The sequence below is a fragment of the Bombina bombina genome, chromosome 3 (genome assembly GCF_027579735.1).
Source record: "Bombina bombina isolate aBomBom1 chromosome 3, aBomBom1.pri, whole genome shotgun sequence".
Classification (NCBI taxonomy): domain Eukaryota; kingdom Metazoa; phylum Chordata; class Amphibia; order Anura; family Bombinatoridae; genus Bombina; species Bombina bombina.
In genome coordinates, this window is record NC_069501.1 from 1124159288 (window position 1) to 1124175086 (window position 15799).

General features: G+C 36.8%; 1 protein-coding gene across 1 annotated transcript in view; it reads left to right on the top strand.

Moving 5' to 3' along the window:
- The first annotated feature begins 582 nt into the window (after positions 1 to 582).
- MTIF3 (mitochondrial translational initiation factor 3) overlaps positions 583 to 15799 on the top strand; it is a 65369-nt gene continuing 50152 nt past the window's right edge. The window contains exons 1-2 of the mRNA XM_053705045.1: positions 583 to 779; positions 12427 to 12914. Of these exons, the coding sequence (XP_053561020.1) occupies positions 12428 to 12914 (487 nt within the window). The 5' untranslated portion in view covers positions 583 to 779; position 12427. The remainder of the gene's footprint in view (positions 780 to 12426; positions 12915 to 15799) is intronic.

Consider the following 15799-nt stretch of genomic DNA (forward strand, 5'->3'; position numbering starts at 1 on the left):
ATATACAGGATATTAACCATCTAAGGTTATACCACCTGTAGTACCTACTTGGGAATACATCTGTTAGGATTTATTGTAATACTAAACACATAGAGAAAGTACATAGATAGAGTAGTCAGTAGAATGTCTGTAAAATCCTATAGGCTAGCCATTTAGGCTCCTACAAGTTGAACTCTCTAGGACAAAAATCTCTAGGAAAAAACATTGCAGATATAGATACAGAAGCAATCCAACTTAAATGTCATATAAGCACATAGGCAAAACAGCATATGAGCCTCATTAGGAAACAATAATATAGAATAGCAGTTATCTAAGTTGGTAGCACATGTTATACATATATGAGAATACATATGTTCTGGTCTCTAGCTACACAAGTAAGTACAAGCACAAAGCAATAGTGAGATTCGCATATTTTGAATTAGGACAGTTCTTCTTAAATTATATAAATCGAGCATTATATAAAGATAATATAACTGCCTTTCTGTCGACTAAATGTAGCTTAGATTAAGCGCAACCTTATAACATTTGTGGGCCTAGTTAACAGCTCACTGAGACCTATGCGTCGGGAGCGCGCCCGGTGCGGGAGTTCTGAGCTGATGCCTTGCAGGCGGCGGAGGAGTTAGCCTTGGAAGGGAGTTGCTCTGTTCTATTTCCGCACTGCTTCTGAATCTGTATTGGTGGGGTGCTGGCTTTAGCTGTCTCCGCGAGTTTCCTGTCAGCATCTGTCATAGGCGCTGATTGCGAGGAAAGACCGGGGATGCGCAGCGGCCTAGTGACAGGTTGGGACCGAGACTGTCATTAATATAAATTTCAAGGGAAAGTGGCTATCTCATTTGTTGTGCATTTTGTTTATTATTGTACTTTGAGAATTTCATTTTAAATACCTGCGTGTTTTCTTTTCTAGTATGTATGTGAAAGCGTTGCAAATAAATTTTATTTACTTGTTATTTCAAAGTTTAGTGAGCCATGTTTTGAGCTACTTTATAAAAATCTGGCATTGTTAAATTATACTGCTCATATAGTGAGATTGCATATTCCAAAAAGAAGGAAACAAACATTTATCCCAATAAACGTTTTTATTGCACTCCAGAGGTGACATGCAAGGTGACGTGACACAGATGTAGCAGGCAGGTGCCTAAAATGTGGGCTCTAGTTCCTGATTAAATTTCCCCTGAAGCCCCTGAATTTTCAGTAGTAATAGCCACTCCTCTCAATTGTGCCAAGGCAACTAGGCTTAGGTCACTCATCCTCTTTCCCCTATGCTTGGTATTGTATGTGGCTCACGGTCACCGATAAATAGAGGCTTTGCATGTTCTCCAGGCATCATGATTTAATGTTACTTGTGAGTGATAAGCCCCCTTGTGTTTGTTTAGAGGAGTCAGAGTTTATCACATGTATGTATCGCTTCTTAGTAACAACCTGATAATTCTGCAAGCGTTTTACACAGTAAGTTGTGTGTGGGTTTTTTGTTTTGCCTTTTTATTGTGCTCTGGGCAACCTGTGGACTCAAACCTCCTGTTATATAGGTGTTCGAGGCATGCAAGGGGTGAATAGCTTATGCTAGTGTAGTAGAAATCAATGATGCAAACCCTGGATTGTATTTATGTGTGTGTGTTCTGGCAGAGGTGTAACTAGAAACCACAGGGCCCTCCCCCTCCAAATAAAGGTGAATTTAATACATTTTTTTTTTTTTACATTTAACACAGAAAAAAATGTGAATCAGATTACACGTCTGCAAAAGGAGGTACCCTGTGCCCACAGTCTGTGAGATGGTCTGACCCCCATTACTGTATATATATATATATATATATATATATATATATATATAGTGACACTATTTAACCCCCTAGTACTGTATATAGTAAGTTAGTGACACAGTCTGTAATAGGGCTGCAACAACTAATCGGTAAGATTAATCATAAAAATAGTTGTCACAGAATCTCATTATCAATTAGTTGGTCAGCGATTAGTTGGTTAATTGCACAGCACCAGCTGCTTCAAACCGATGAACACCTGCACATGGTATTGTGCAAATGTTTTTATCTATTATTATTTTTTTCTATCCGATTAATCGGATGATTGTTGTCCGATTAATCGGAAAGAAAAAAAATATATAAATTTTTTTTTTTTTTTGCATATTCTTAGTTGCAGTAGTTCATCAGATTACAGCAGCTGGTGCTGTGCAACTGACCAACTAATCACAGACCACCTAATTGATAATGAGATTTGTTGACAACTATTTTTATGATCAAACTTGCTGATTAGTTGTTGCAGCCCTAGTCTGTAATCTGCCGGTGAGATGGCTGGCCTGACCCTACTCGCCCAGTACTTTTTAAAGTGACCACAGTAGTCAGTGACATGGTCCAGCCCCCCCTTACTGTATATATAGTGGTACTGTATAGTGACACTGTTTACCCCCTGCCCCCCCATGCTGTAGTAACAAGGTCTGTAATTTGCTGGTTCCACAAACATACACACCCACACACATACATGCATAACTACACACACAGTCACATACATACACACACACACACACACACACACACCATACACACACACATAAACACCAATTGGTAAAACAGAAACACTAACGTCATGTCACACTCACATGATATCAGTGCAGGCAGTGGTAGGTTAACGTTTTTTATATAAATTTTATATATATATATATATATATATATATATTTTTTTTTTTTAAGCTGGGCCCCCACCCTCAGGGGCCCAGTCGCACCTGCGAACTCTGCACCCCTGTAGTTTCGTCCCTGTGTTCTGGCAAGTCAGTATATTCTTGCTACATGTCTGATACTGATAATCAAGGGGTTGAATTCTGATGATTTTGTTTTACAAGAGGGATTTGATCCCTCAATTGTCTTGTGTTTTCTGGGCAATTAAAGTATTAAATCACTGCTTTGTACATGTTTCATTTTCAATTTTTCTTTTTTATGATGATGGTTAGGTTTTTACTTTCAGTGTTGCATATTTTGAGGTATATATGTACACACACACTTACATTTTTAACATGGTTTAAGAAAACTGAGCTTCTATATAGGACAGTTTCAGCTGGTAAATAATTATAAATGTTTTAGAAAGACCTTTTGGATATGTATTTATTTTTAATTTCTCAAATTAACAAGGTAAAGTAGCTTTTTCTATTTAACAAATGTTAAATGTTGTGAGAGTGACAGGAAAAATGATAACTCACAAGTTAGGTATCAATATTCACAGTCATGCCATTTCTACATGGAACTAGTGATGCTGACTCTGAGGGCCTGGTTCTCATCAGCTTAGTATATTAAAGTGAATGTAAAGTTTCATCAAGTAGTGCCCGGTTTTTAAAAATACTATTAAAAACAGGGGCACTTTCATTGATAAAACTTTACATTGCACCATATTTGTAGAAATACCTCTTCGTCTTGAAAGCCGTTCCAGCTATTCACCAGCCCGTCGCAAGCTTCTTCCTACGTCAGCAATGATGATTCCGACATCCTCCAATCAAGGCTTCCCCCCCAGGGGAAGCATTGCCTAAAGCAACGCTGTGATTGGAGGAAGGCTGGAATCGTCATTTCTGACTTAGGAAGAGGCTTGCGGGGGAAGCGACATCATCAGCGATCCGGCTTTCAAGACGAAGAGGTAAGAATTTCTACAAATATGGTGCAATATAAAGTTTCATCAATAAAAGTGCCCCTGTTTTTAATAGTATTTTTAAAAACCGGGCACTACTTGATGAAACTTTACATTCACTTTAGGTAGTATATTGTAAAGTAAGTGTCTGGTCTGTTCTTTACCTACAGGGGCATTAAACACTAAATACATTTTATAAGCATAGTATTGAGGTTATGCCATGCCTCCATCTAGGCATGAATGCCATGTAAAAATCTAGCTTTCACTGCACTCTACTGCTGATTTATTTGAACATGTGCAGCAACTCTCCTTCCAATACATGCAGTGGATGAAATTAGAAGTGATGAGTAAGATTTTGCAATTTATAGGGACATTGTAGTCTAAAAAATACACACTCAACAATTTGTCATGTCATTTTTGCAATACTTGCAGTGGAACATGGTGTGTTTAAAGGGACAGTTCACCCCAAAACTTTCTCCCCTTTAAATTATTCCCAATGATCCTTTTTACCTGCTAGAGTGTATTAAATTGGTTGCAAGTAGCTCCTTTACTCCTATTTCAGCATTTGAAATAGCTGATTTAGCTTGTGGTTTCCCAACCTATACTGAAAGTTTTGATACTGGAGTATATGCTATTGACAAGTTTAAGTAAACACAGCCAGCAGAAGAAGTTACACTCTCAGTGGGATGCAGGATAGTTAAGTAATAAAATGCTAATTTTCCATTGTTCTCTCTATGTATTGAGCTTTGGTGTTCCAGCCAAATAAAAGATAAGGAAGCAAGTCTGTGTACACAAACTTAGAACATAATGAGATCTGATATCACCTATTGTAATAGGCTGAGGTTTCAAAGCACAAAACCAGCTACTTCATGTACACAAATAAACCAGAAAATGCAATTTCTCAAATATTTTATACTCTGCAGTTGGTATAACAAGTCATTTAAAATACATTAATGGAAAAACAATTTTACAGTGTACTGTCCCTTTAACCCCTGCAAATATAGATAATATCCTGCTCAGAAGCCGCACAGAACTGCTGGCCCCAAGCTGGATACAGCTAGCTACCCAATTGGCAGTGGATGGTGCATAACCCCCCCCCCCCATCACTGGCTGTACTGCTTGCAAATCACAAGCAGGACGTTACCTATTTGTTTAAACCCCTTAGCAGGGGTCAAACATATAACGGTTTGCTGTATTGAATAAGAGAATGTATAATTTTTACTAAACTGTCCATTTTAAGAAACTCTGTACATTGTGCTTTCTGTTTTTCTTAGGCTGGTAATAAGTATAGGTATATTTCTCTCAGTAGCAAAATGTGCTGTTTAACAACATTATGCACTTGGTTAGTGTTGAGTAGGTGGCTTTTGCACACTATAATCAGGCATAATAACTCTACTATGGCATTTATTTTCTCACACCTGCTTAACAAAATAACAGTATTTTCATTATAAAAACTTTCAGCTTTTAGCCCACACAACCGCATGACAATAGATTATTTTCACTTAGAGTGTAAATGAGAATTCCGACATAGCAGCTGTAGCGTTAACCTGTTACAGTGAGTAATGCACTTATTATCAGATGTATGACATACAGCAGCATGAACCCACTAGCAAGGATGTTCTTGTCTCTTTCTCTCCCATTCAACGTTAATTTTTTTTTTTTTGTGAAAAATACATCAGTGAGTAATTTTATTGTTTAGGAGCTCAATAAAAAAGTATATATAAAAAACAAAAAGTTCCTTAATTTCCGGTAGATTTAGTATTAAAATAGTTGATAGCAGACCAGATTGATCTTCTGGCTCTTCTTTATTTTGTGTGTTTCTATAATTCCCCCCCAGGCATAAGGTACCCACAGATGTAAAGTATGTTAAAGGGATAAAGGGAAAATTTTAAATTTCATGATTCAGAAAGAGATTCCTTTTTTAAGAGACATATATTGGCAAATTTACTTTGCTCTTTTGGTATGCTTTGTTGAAAAGCATACATAGGAATGCTTAGGAGAAACAATGCTTACCTAGCAGAGGGGCAACCACATGTCTCCACCAATTACTGACCATTTTGCTTGAGTGCTGCAATGTTTCAGATGGACTCCATAAAGGGACAGTCAAGTAAAAATGAAAGGGATATGAAATCCAAACATTTTCTTTCATGATTCAGATAGAGCATGCAACTTTTTCTAATTTACTTCAATTATCAATTTTCTCCATTCTCTTGGTATATTTTGTTGAAAAGCAGGGATGCATGCTTAGGAGCCGGCCCATTTCTAGAGTACTATATGGCAGCAGTTTTGCAAGAATGTTATCCACTTGCAAGAGCACTTAATGGCAACACTATTACCTACCATGTAGTGCACCAGATGCCTACCTAGGGATCTTTTCAACTCAGAGTATCATGGGAATGAAGCAAATTTAATAATAGAAGTAAATTCAAACCTTTTTTTAAAATGTTATGCTCGGTCTAATTACCAAATGAAAATGGTTGTGTTTTATATCCCTTTTAAACTTTCATGATTTAGATAGGGCATGCAATTTTAAACAACTTTCCAATTTACTTTTATCATCAAATTTGCTTTGTTCTCTTGGTATTCTTTGTTGCAAGCTAAACCTAGGTAGGCTCATATGCTTCTAAGCCCTTATAGGCCGCCACTTATTTCATTGTGATTTTGACAGTTTCCAACAGCTAGACAGTGCTAGTTCATGTGTGCCATATAGATAACATTGTGCTCACTCCCGTTGAGTTATTTATGACTCAGCACTGTTGTGCTAAAAAGTGTATTAAAGGGACAGTCAAGTCCAAAAAAACTTTCAAGATTTAAATAGGAAATGTAATTTTAAACAACTTTCCAATTTACTTTTATCACCAATTTTGCTTTGTTCTCTTGGTATTCTTAGTTGAAAGTTAAACCTAGGAAGTTCATATGCTAATTTCTTAGACCTTGAAGACTCTAATCTGAATGCATTTTGACCACTAGAGGGCATTAGTTCATGTGTTTCATATAGATAACATTGAGCTCATGCACATGGAGTGAGCACCGATTGGCTAAAATGCAAGTCTGTCAAAACAACTGAAACAAGGGGGCAGTTGGCAGAGGCTTAGATACAAGGTAATCACAGAGGTAAAAAGTGTATTTCTATAACAGTGTTGGTTATGCAAAACTGGGGAATGGGTAATAAAGGGATTTTCTTTCTTTTTAAACAACAAAAATTCTGGTGTTGACTGCCCCTTTTAATATAACAGTGTTGGTTATGCAAAACTGGGGAATGGGTAATATTGGGATTATCTGTCTTTTTCATCAATACAAATTCTGGAGTAGACTGTCCTTTTTACACGAATTGGATGGAGCATACAGTTTTAAACAACATTTCAATTTACTTTCATTATCAATGTGCGTAGTGATCTTGGTATCCTTTGTTATCTAGGTGAGCTCAGGCGTGTGCACGTGTCTATAGCCATTTGGCAGCAGAGTTTATAGCAATGTTATACATAGTTTTAAAACACTGCTTCCATAGATTGTTTAACCCCTTAACGACCAAGGACGTGCCAGACACGTCCTCTAAGGTTTGAAGCGCTGGAAGCAATCGTGATCGCTTCCAGCCGCTTTTAGGGTATTGCATCGATGCCTCACTATTGAGGCATCGTGCAATACCCTTTTTTTTTTTTTTAAAGCAAACCGATGCAGAGAGAGCCACTCTGTGGCCCTCTCTGCATTGGCTAGCGATGGTGCCGATCGTTGGTGGCGTGGGAGGGATAAAAGGGAGGCGGGTGGGCGGCCCATCGCTGGAGCAGTTCCGGCGAGCGGGGATTAGAGTTCCAGGAGCTTGCGCGACCGCTACACATAGCAAGTGTAAGGGAAGGTGGAAGAGGGAGGGATAGGTGTTGGGAAAGGGATCTGGGAGGGGGTAGGGTAATAATGGGGGCCAGTTACATTACCGAAAAAATGGGATTATCTAAAAAAAAAAAAAAAACAACCAAAAAAAAACACAGCCCAATTTTATTGCCAAGTGGGTACTGGCAGATGGCTGCCAGTACCCAAGATGGTGGCAAATAGGTAAAGGGGGAGGGTTACAGAGCTATTTGGAGGGGATCAGGGACGTTAGGGGCTAAGGGGGATCCTACACTGCAGTGTGTGTATATATGTGTGTGTGTATGTGTATGTGTATGTATATATATATATATATATATATCTTTTATTTTAGTACTGGCAGACTTTCTGCCAGTACTTAAGATGGCGGTGACAATTGTGAGGCGGGGGAGGGAAAAGAGCTGTTCTAAGGGGTCAGGGAGGGATCAGGGGGTGGGATGTGGGAGGCTGATCTCTACACTAATGCTAAACTTAAAGAGACAGTAAACACAAGAATTTTTATTGTTTAAAAAGGTAGATAATCCCTTTATTACCCATTCCCCAATTTTGCATAACCAACACAGTTATAATAATATACTTTTTACCTCTGTGATTACCTTGTATCTATGCCTCTGCAAACTGCCCTCTTATTTCAGTTCTTTTGACAGACATGCATTTTTAGCCAATCTGACTCCTAGGAGCTTCACGTGCCTGAGCTCAATGTTATCTATATGAAACACATGAACTAACGCCCTCTAGTGGTGAAAAACTGTCAAAATGCTTTCAGATTAGAGGCAGTCTTCAAGGTCTAAGAAATTAACACATGAACCTCTTAGATTTAGCTTTCAACTAAGAATACCAAGAGAACAAAGCAAAATTGGTAATAAAAGTAAATTGGAAAGTTGTTTAAAATTACATGCCCTATTTAAATCATGAAAGATTTTTTTTGACTTTACTGTCCCTTTTAACCCAACCAGCTACCTAACCCCTTCACTGCTGGGCATAATAAAAGTGTGGTGCTTAGCGGCTTTCTAATTGCAGAAAACAATGCCAAAGCCATATATGTCTGCTACTGGTATACCCCGCTCATACAGTGGGTTAGGGATCGGAGCCCCGCTGTAAAGTGAAAACCGCCTTAAAGTGAAACAAGGCAGTTTTAGCTTTCTTTTCACTTGCCAGTGTGTTTAAAAACATGTTTGAACTAACATATATTAGGGGTGCAATAGTGCTATGTTTAGTTCAACACTAGCACAGCATGCAATTAGTATTCAATAAATACTGTACCTGTAAAATAGTGACAATTACTGTAGTAATATTTGCCAGACTATAGCACTGAGACACAGATTGCACTGTAATGCTGTAAACAGAGAGAACTGTGCGAAACAAAATGGTGCCAGTCACTTTTCTCGCAATCTCACGATGATTACAGCACTGTTTCAAAATCCTTGGAGGTTGAACTTCAGCTCCACAAAGCGCTGTATTAGCGAAGCGCTGTAAAGTGAAGCGCTGTAAAGTGAGGTATACCTGAATTTCTGAACAAAGGGGATCCCAAAGAAGTATTTACAACCATTTGTGCCATAATTGCATAAGTTGTTTGTAAATAATTTCAGTGAGAAACCTAAAGTTTGTGAAAAAGTGAATTTTTTTTTTTTTATTTGATACATTTGGTGGTGAAATGGTGGCATGAAATATACCAAAATGGGCCTAGATCAATACTTTGGGTTGTCTACTTAAAAAAAAAATATATACATGTGAAGGGTTATTCAGGGATTCCTGAAAGATATCAGTGTTCCTATGTAACTATCGCTAATTTTGGACAAAAAAAAATGGTTTGGAAATAGCAAAGTGCTACTTGTATTTATTGCCCTATAACTTGCAAAAAAGCAAAGAACATGTAAACATTGGGTATTTATAAACTCAGGACAAAATTTAGAAACTATTTGCATGGGTGTTTTTTGGTGGTTGCAGATGTGTAACAGAATTTGGGGGTCGAAGTTAGAAAAAGTTTTTTTTTTCCTTTAAGTTTTTCATCATATTTTATAATTGGTTTTTATAGTAAGTTATAAGATATGATGAAAATAATGGTATCTTTAGAAAGTCTATTTAGTGGCGAGAAAAACGGTATATAATATGTGTGGGTACAGTAAATGAGTAAGAGGAAAATTACAGCTAAACGCAAACACCGCAGAAATGCAAAAATAGCCCTGGTCCCAAACGGTCAGAACATTTGAAAAATGGTCTGGTCACCAAGGGGTTAAAGAAATGTGCATGCTCCTAAGCTTCTATCAGCCTACCTAAGGTTTATAGGGTTGTTGTTGTATTATCATTTATTTGTTATATATATAGTTGCAAACATTGTTGCCATAGATTGTTAAATACATGTGCATGCTCCTATCAACCTCCCTAGATTTACTCTTCAACAAAGAATACCAAGAGAAAAAAACAAATTTGATAATAGAAGTAAATTGGAAAGTTCTTTAAAATTGCATGCTCTATCTGAATTATTACTTAAAGTGAAAGTCAACCGTAGCGTTTTTGAAACTCTAGGGTTGACTGTTGAAACAAATAAAGGGCACTTTCATTCATGAAGTATAAGATACTCAAGGATAGGCATGGACAAAGGCTGTGGCGGACATTTTCCAAAGTACAGACCTTAGTGAAGGACACCAAGGTACAATTCAAATTAAAAACATCAAAAAACACTCTCTTTTCCGAGAGGGTAGAGGATTCATGGTGGAATAGCCATCCAACAGAAGTGGAAGAGACAGTAAAGGAATTTAAACATGCATGGGATAGGCATAAGGCTATACTAGATATAAGATAAGGTCAGGAACTAATGGAAGTATTCAGAAAATTGGGTAGACTAGATGGGCCGAATGGTTCCTATCTGCCGACACATTTTATGTTTCTATAAGTCAGGAGCACTTTGCTGTCAAATGAGCCATACATTGGATGCCCCTGGTCTAGTTCCACAAGGGCAAATTAGTCATCTAATCAAACAAGTTTAAAATAACATGTATTTAAAGAATGCTTGTGGTATACTGGTATGAAATGTTTTCAATGTTTTCATTCTTACCTTTTATTTATTTTTGGTTGTATTGAGAGTCTGAAACTCCTGACCAAACCCACCCACCTTGATGTTAATCGCATGATCATCATGGTTGGTTACTTACTTGGTAAGGTAATGTTTGCCAGAGTAGGCAGTGGACTTCTACACAGAGACATCAGCACCATGCTGCCGCACAGATCAAGAAATTGGGACGGGTCACGACTCACTGGTGGTTGACACAGGTTGCACTGCAGGCAGCTTGCTTCTTCCCTCTCACTCACTTTCCCGCTACTGAGCGGCGTCATATGGGTGTGGCCCCAACCCCACGAAACGTGGTGCTGCGTGCGTCAAGGTGGTGTCAGGACCAGCATTTATCTGTCCTACTTCTGCCTCCCCACCACAAAATGAGTGGCGGACACTGCAAGGGCCAGTCACGGACACCAGTGTCCGTGTATGGACACCTTGCCTATCCCTGAAGATACTTCATGCAGAAAGTGCCTTTATTCGTTTCAACCATTCGCCGTTCTTAGCTGCTACAGTGACGTTTTCACCTCTTAGCCAATAGCCGTACGGTAAATCTGGTTTGGCGCCCATGGGAGCCTGATTTACCGCACTGCTATTTGCTAAGAGGTGAAAACGTCACCTCCTTAGCAAAATATTTTTTGCCGTGGGCTGCTATACCCTATGGGGAACACCTTCATGGTACTGAACAGTTGCTTAAAGGGATAGTGTACTGTGTTTCCCCCCTGTATTGTCAACTCATGATAAAATTGCTGTATATTGTTATTGAATAGTACACATTGGAATTCCCGAAGCTTTTCCCACCTGACTATAGTAAATCTCCAGAACGACCTTTCTCGTCTTTAGAGTAACTGTTTTAACTGCATGAATAAACTAATTGTTTGCGACATCATCATTTGTTCCTTTATTTATTCTTCCTCGATTCAGAAAAAGCATACAATTTTTTATACAATATTAAATTTCTATTACTAAATTTGCTTCATTTTCTTGGTATTCTTTGTTGAAGGGGCAGCAATGCACTACTGAGCGCTATCTGTACACATTGGATGAACCAATAACAGGAAGTATTATTGTGCAACCACCAATTAACAGCTAGCTCCTAACCGTGCCTTGCTGCTCCTGAGCCTATCTAGGTATGCCTTTCAACAAGCGATACCAAGAGAACAAAACAAATTAGATAATGGAAATAATTAGGCATATTAAGTAAATTTGCATCCTCTATCTAAATCTTGAAAGTTTAATTTTAACTTTACTTTCCCTGTAACTTTTTTAATATCTAAAAATTGTGCTGTTTCCCATGTGTGTTATTTTTATATAGTTCAAAGGGAAATAAATGTGTTATTACATGCTTAATTATGCATAGTAATATACATTCATTATTTAATTTGCCCCCTCTGATGATTGTGGGGTTCCCTTTTCTGAGAATTTGAAGTGCATGTTGCAGACTTCATAAGTCTACCTCTGCTACATATATGTCCCTAATAACCTCAGCAGAGGTTATCCGATAATGAGCTGCTAAACAATGTAGGTTTTTTGCAATACAATGACCGTGACAAGCCTTGTCTACTCCAGTAACAAGTCTGGATTGGTTCTTCTAAATAAGGCAAGGGTGGGTGTAGTTTTGCTGTTATAAAATAATTGCAGCAAACAAGTTGTTACATGGTTTACATTTTTTTACACATGGCTGTTATGTCATTCTGTAGTAAGACAAGAGAAATGTCCCTTTTTAAATCCTATTGTCTCATATTTCAATTCTTCAGGTGGCTGCTTCTTATGAAACAGTTTGGGGATTGTAAATTGCTGATAATTTGCTAATATTACAGGATTTGGATTGAATGTGCTAAGAACAGAGGTTCATGATAAATTGATTTAAACTATATTTTTATATTTCCCAGAATGTCTGGTCTGCATCTCAGGAAAATAATTTGTCAAGCTACAAATAATGGCAGATGGTATTTGGGAAGACACTTTGTACTTCCCACAAGATGGTTCAAGGTAACCACATTTTTGCCATTGATTCCCATAAATTGCTCAAGAAAAGGACCTATGACCATTCATGTAAAAACTTACACCACTACTGAATTAGAAGATGAGCCAGATGAGAAACTAACCAAAAAGAAAAAAGTAGAAGCAAATGCAAGAAAAACCGTTGGAAATGTTGGCAGGAAGATCCCTTATCGTTTCATACATGTGTTTAATGAGAATGGCGAAGACCTGGGGAACATGCATAGAGCAGATGTGATACGTATCATGGATGAACAAGGTCTAAAACTGGTTCCTATCAGAGAAAATACAGACCCCCCAGTATACAAATTGCTAACTGGCAAACAAATACACGAAGAGCAGATAAAACTCAGAGAGAAACAAAAACTCTCTAGCCATGGTAAGTAATCTGTGACTGAGCATATGTAAATACACTTAATAAAACCCAAAATGTTTCTTACATAATTCAGATCAAGCATACAATTATAAACAACTTTTTAATTAACCTCTATTTTCAAATTTGCTTCATTCTCTTGGTGTCCTTTTTTGAAGGAGCAGCAATGCACTACTGGGAGCTAGCTGAACACAGCTGAGTCAATGACAGCAGGGATATATATATATATATATATATATACAGCCACCAATCGTCAGCTAGCTCTCAGCTCCTGACCCTACCTAGGTATGCTTTCTGACAAATGATACCAAAAGAACAAAGCAAGATAAGTAAAATAAGTAAATTGGAAATTTGTTTAATTGTATACTCTATCCGAATCATGAAATTTTTTTTTTCTGTTTTGTGTCCCTTTTAAAATGATAACAAAAAGTAATAAATATATACGTTTGGTCTTGGATGAATCAGAGGATGCCAATGAACAAATTTTTTTTTTTACAGAAAACTACAGTTTTTTGTGGTATGTGATAATTAATTTATTTCATGATAATTTTACAATAATTTCTTAATAATGAGAATAAATAGCTAGTTGAAACTGTCATCCACTGAAAGCCCTTTTTATGCCTCCACCCCAAAGAATATGTTGTGTGCTAATTTCCTCTCCCACTTGAACGTCAATTGTGCTAGATGTAAGCTTTCGGGTTGTGCTTCTTTTATGAGTTGAAAGTAAAATGTTTTCACTTGCTCGCTAACCCGATGAGTGCAGAAAGCCAAACTTCTCATGTGCGCTAAACCCGACATGAAAATATGAATATCTCACATTCTAATGTTCTGCACATAACAGAATATGTTCTATTTATATATATATATATATATATATATATATACACCAATTTATATAGGTATAGAATATCTATTTATAAATGCATAGAACATATTCTGCTATATGCAGAACATTGGTATGTCAAATATTTACAGTAAATATACACTAACACTTTATTAAATATGAATATTGCATAAATATGCTTTTACATGATTTCATCTACTTAACTGCAAAGGGCTCCAATGCATTTCTATATATGTGCACATATGTATTGTTAAAGATGTATATGTATGTCTATGTTAAAACCCTTTGCCTGCCTGCTTTTTTTTTCTAACACCTGGGATCTCATTTCCTAGAGCTTTTATAACTTTTGTGTATAATATTTATTTTTTTAATAATTTTTATTAGATGATGTTATGAGTGTAATGTATAATACTTAAAGGGACACTGTACCCATATTTTTTCTTTTGTGATTCAGATAGAGCATGGAATTTGAAGCAACTTTCTAATGTACTCCTATTATCAAATTTTCTTCATTCTCTTGTTATGTTTATTTGAAAAGCAAGAATTTAAGTTTAGATGCCGGCCCATTTTTGGTGAACAACCTGGGTTGTCCTTGCTGATTGGGCAGCACCAATAAACAATTGCTGTCCATGGTTCTGAACCACAAATTTGCTGACTCCTCAGCTTAGATACCTTCTTTTTCAAATAAAGATATCAAGAGAATGAATAAAAATTGATAATAGAAGTAAATTAGAAAGTTGCTTAAAATTGCATGCTCTATCTGAATCACAAAAGAAAAAAAATTTGGGTACAGTGTCCCTTTAATACTGTAATACTTTGTAATGTATATTTAATGTGTTTTGTGCAACTTTTATGTTTTGAGAAACAGTTAACCAGAGCTTTGAAGTCTCTAATTGTTCTAGCGTAAATCACGATTGTGCTTAATCGATTGCATTTACTTTCAACTTGTTATACTAGCGTTAAGCCCGACGAACACAAACACCCGCGATAAACCCCTTATCACTAGGGCGCAAACATATGCGCTCCACTCGTAATCTGGCCCATAGTTTTTATAGGTAAATCAAAAAACAAAGGCTCTATTTCTGTGGAAACAGAGTGATTGCAAAAATTCTAAAGATTCTCCAGTACTTTGGGCAAGTTTTTCTCTAAAAATCATGGTAGCAAAGGGGATCAGCAATATGTTGCAAAACATATGCATACAAAATAAATGTTCTAAAGGTATTTTGTATTGTTTTGAAGTACAGGGACTTTTTTAGAAGGCTCTTCTCTTTTCTGCTGAGGCCAGTTAGGTACAGCTATAAATAAACTACTACAGTGATTAAATACTCACTGTGCAGATATTTACTACTACTACATTCTAAAGTGATATGCACTTCCAATTCTTGTGTGAATTGGGAAAAAATACACAATTTCTAATGTTAAAATACAGGAAAAATTGGTAAAATATATATTTTTTTGCCAACTGTTTTTACAACGCATAAAGAATTTCTAGGTAATGTATGCACACTGTGTGCATAGGTTATCAGTGCTAAAATCAGGGATTTAAAAAAAAAAACACAGATGGCTTTTCCATTTGAAAGTCATAGCAACATGTTTTTTTTTTTTTTGTTTTTTTTCTAGTTTCTGTTGGAGTCCATGAATAAGCAAAAAAATAAATTAAACAAAAAGAAAAATAATCTACCTTCTGTTTGGATTTGAAAACTTTATTAATATATTGAGTGCCATGTTTGTCCTTAGAGGTCACTATTTTAGTATACCCCTCACATTTTTGTAAATATTTTATTATATCTTTTTATATGACCACACTGAAGAAATTACACTTTGCTACAATGTAGTGAGTTTACAACCTGTATAACAGTGTAAATTTGCTGCTCCCTCAAAATAACTCAACACACAGTCATTAATGTCTAAACTCTTGGCAACAAAAGTGAGTACAACCTTAAGTGGAAATGTTCAAATTTGGCCCAATTAGCCATTTTCCCTCCCCGGTGTCATGTGACTCAGTGTTACAAGGTCTCAGGTGTGAATGGGGAGCAGGTGTGTTAAA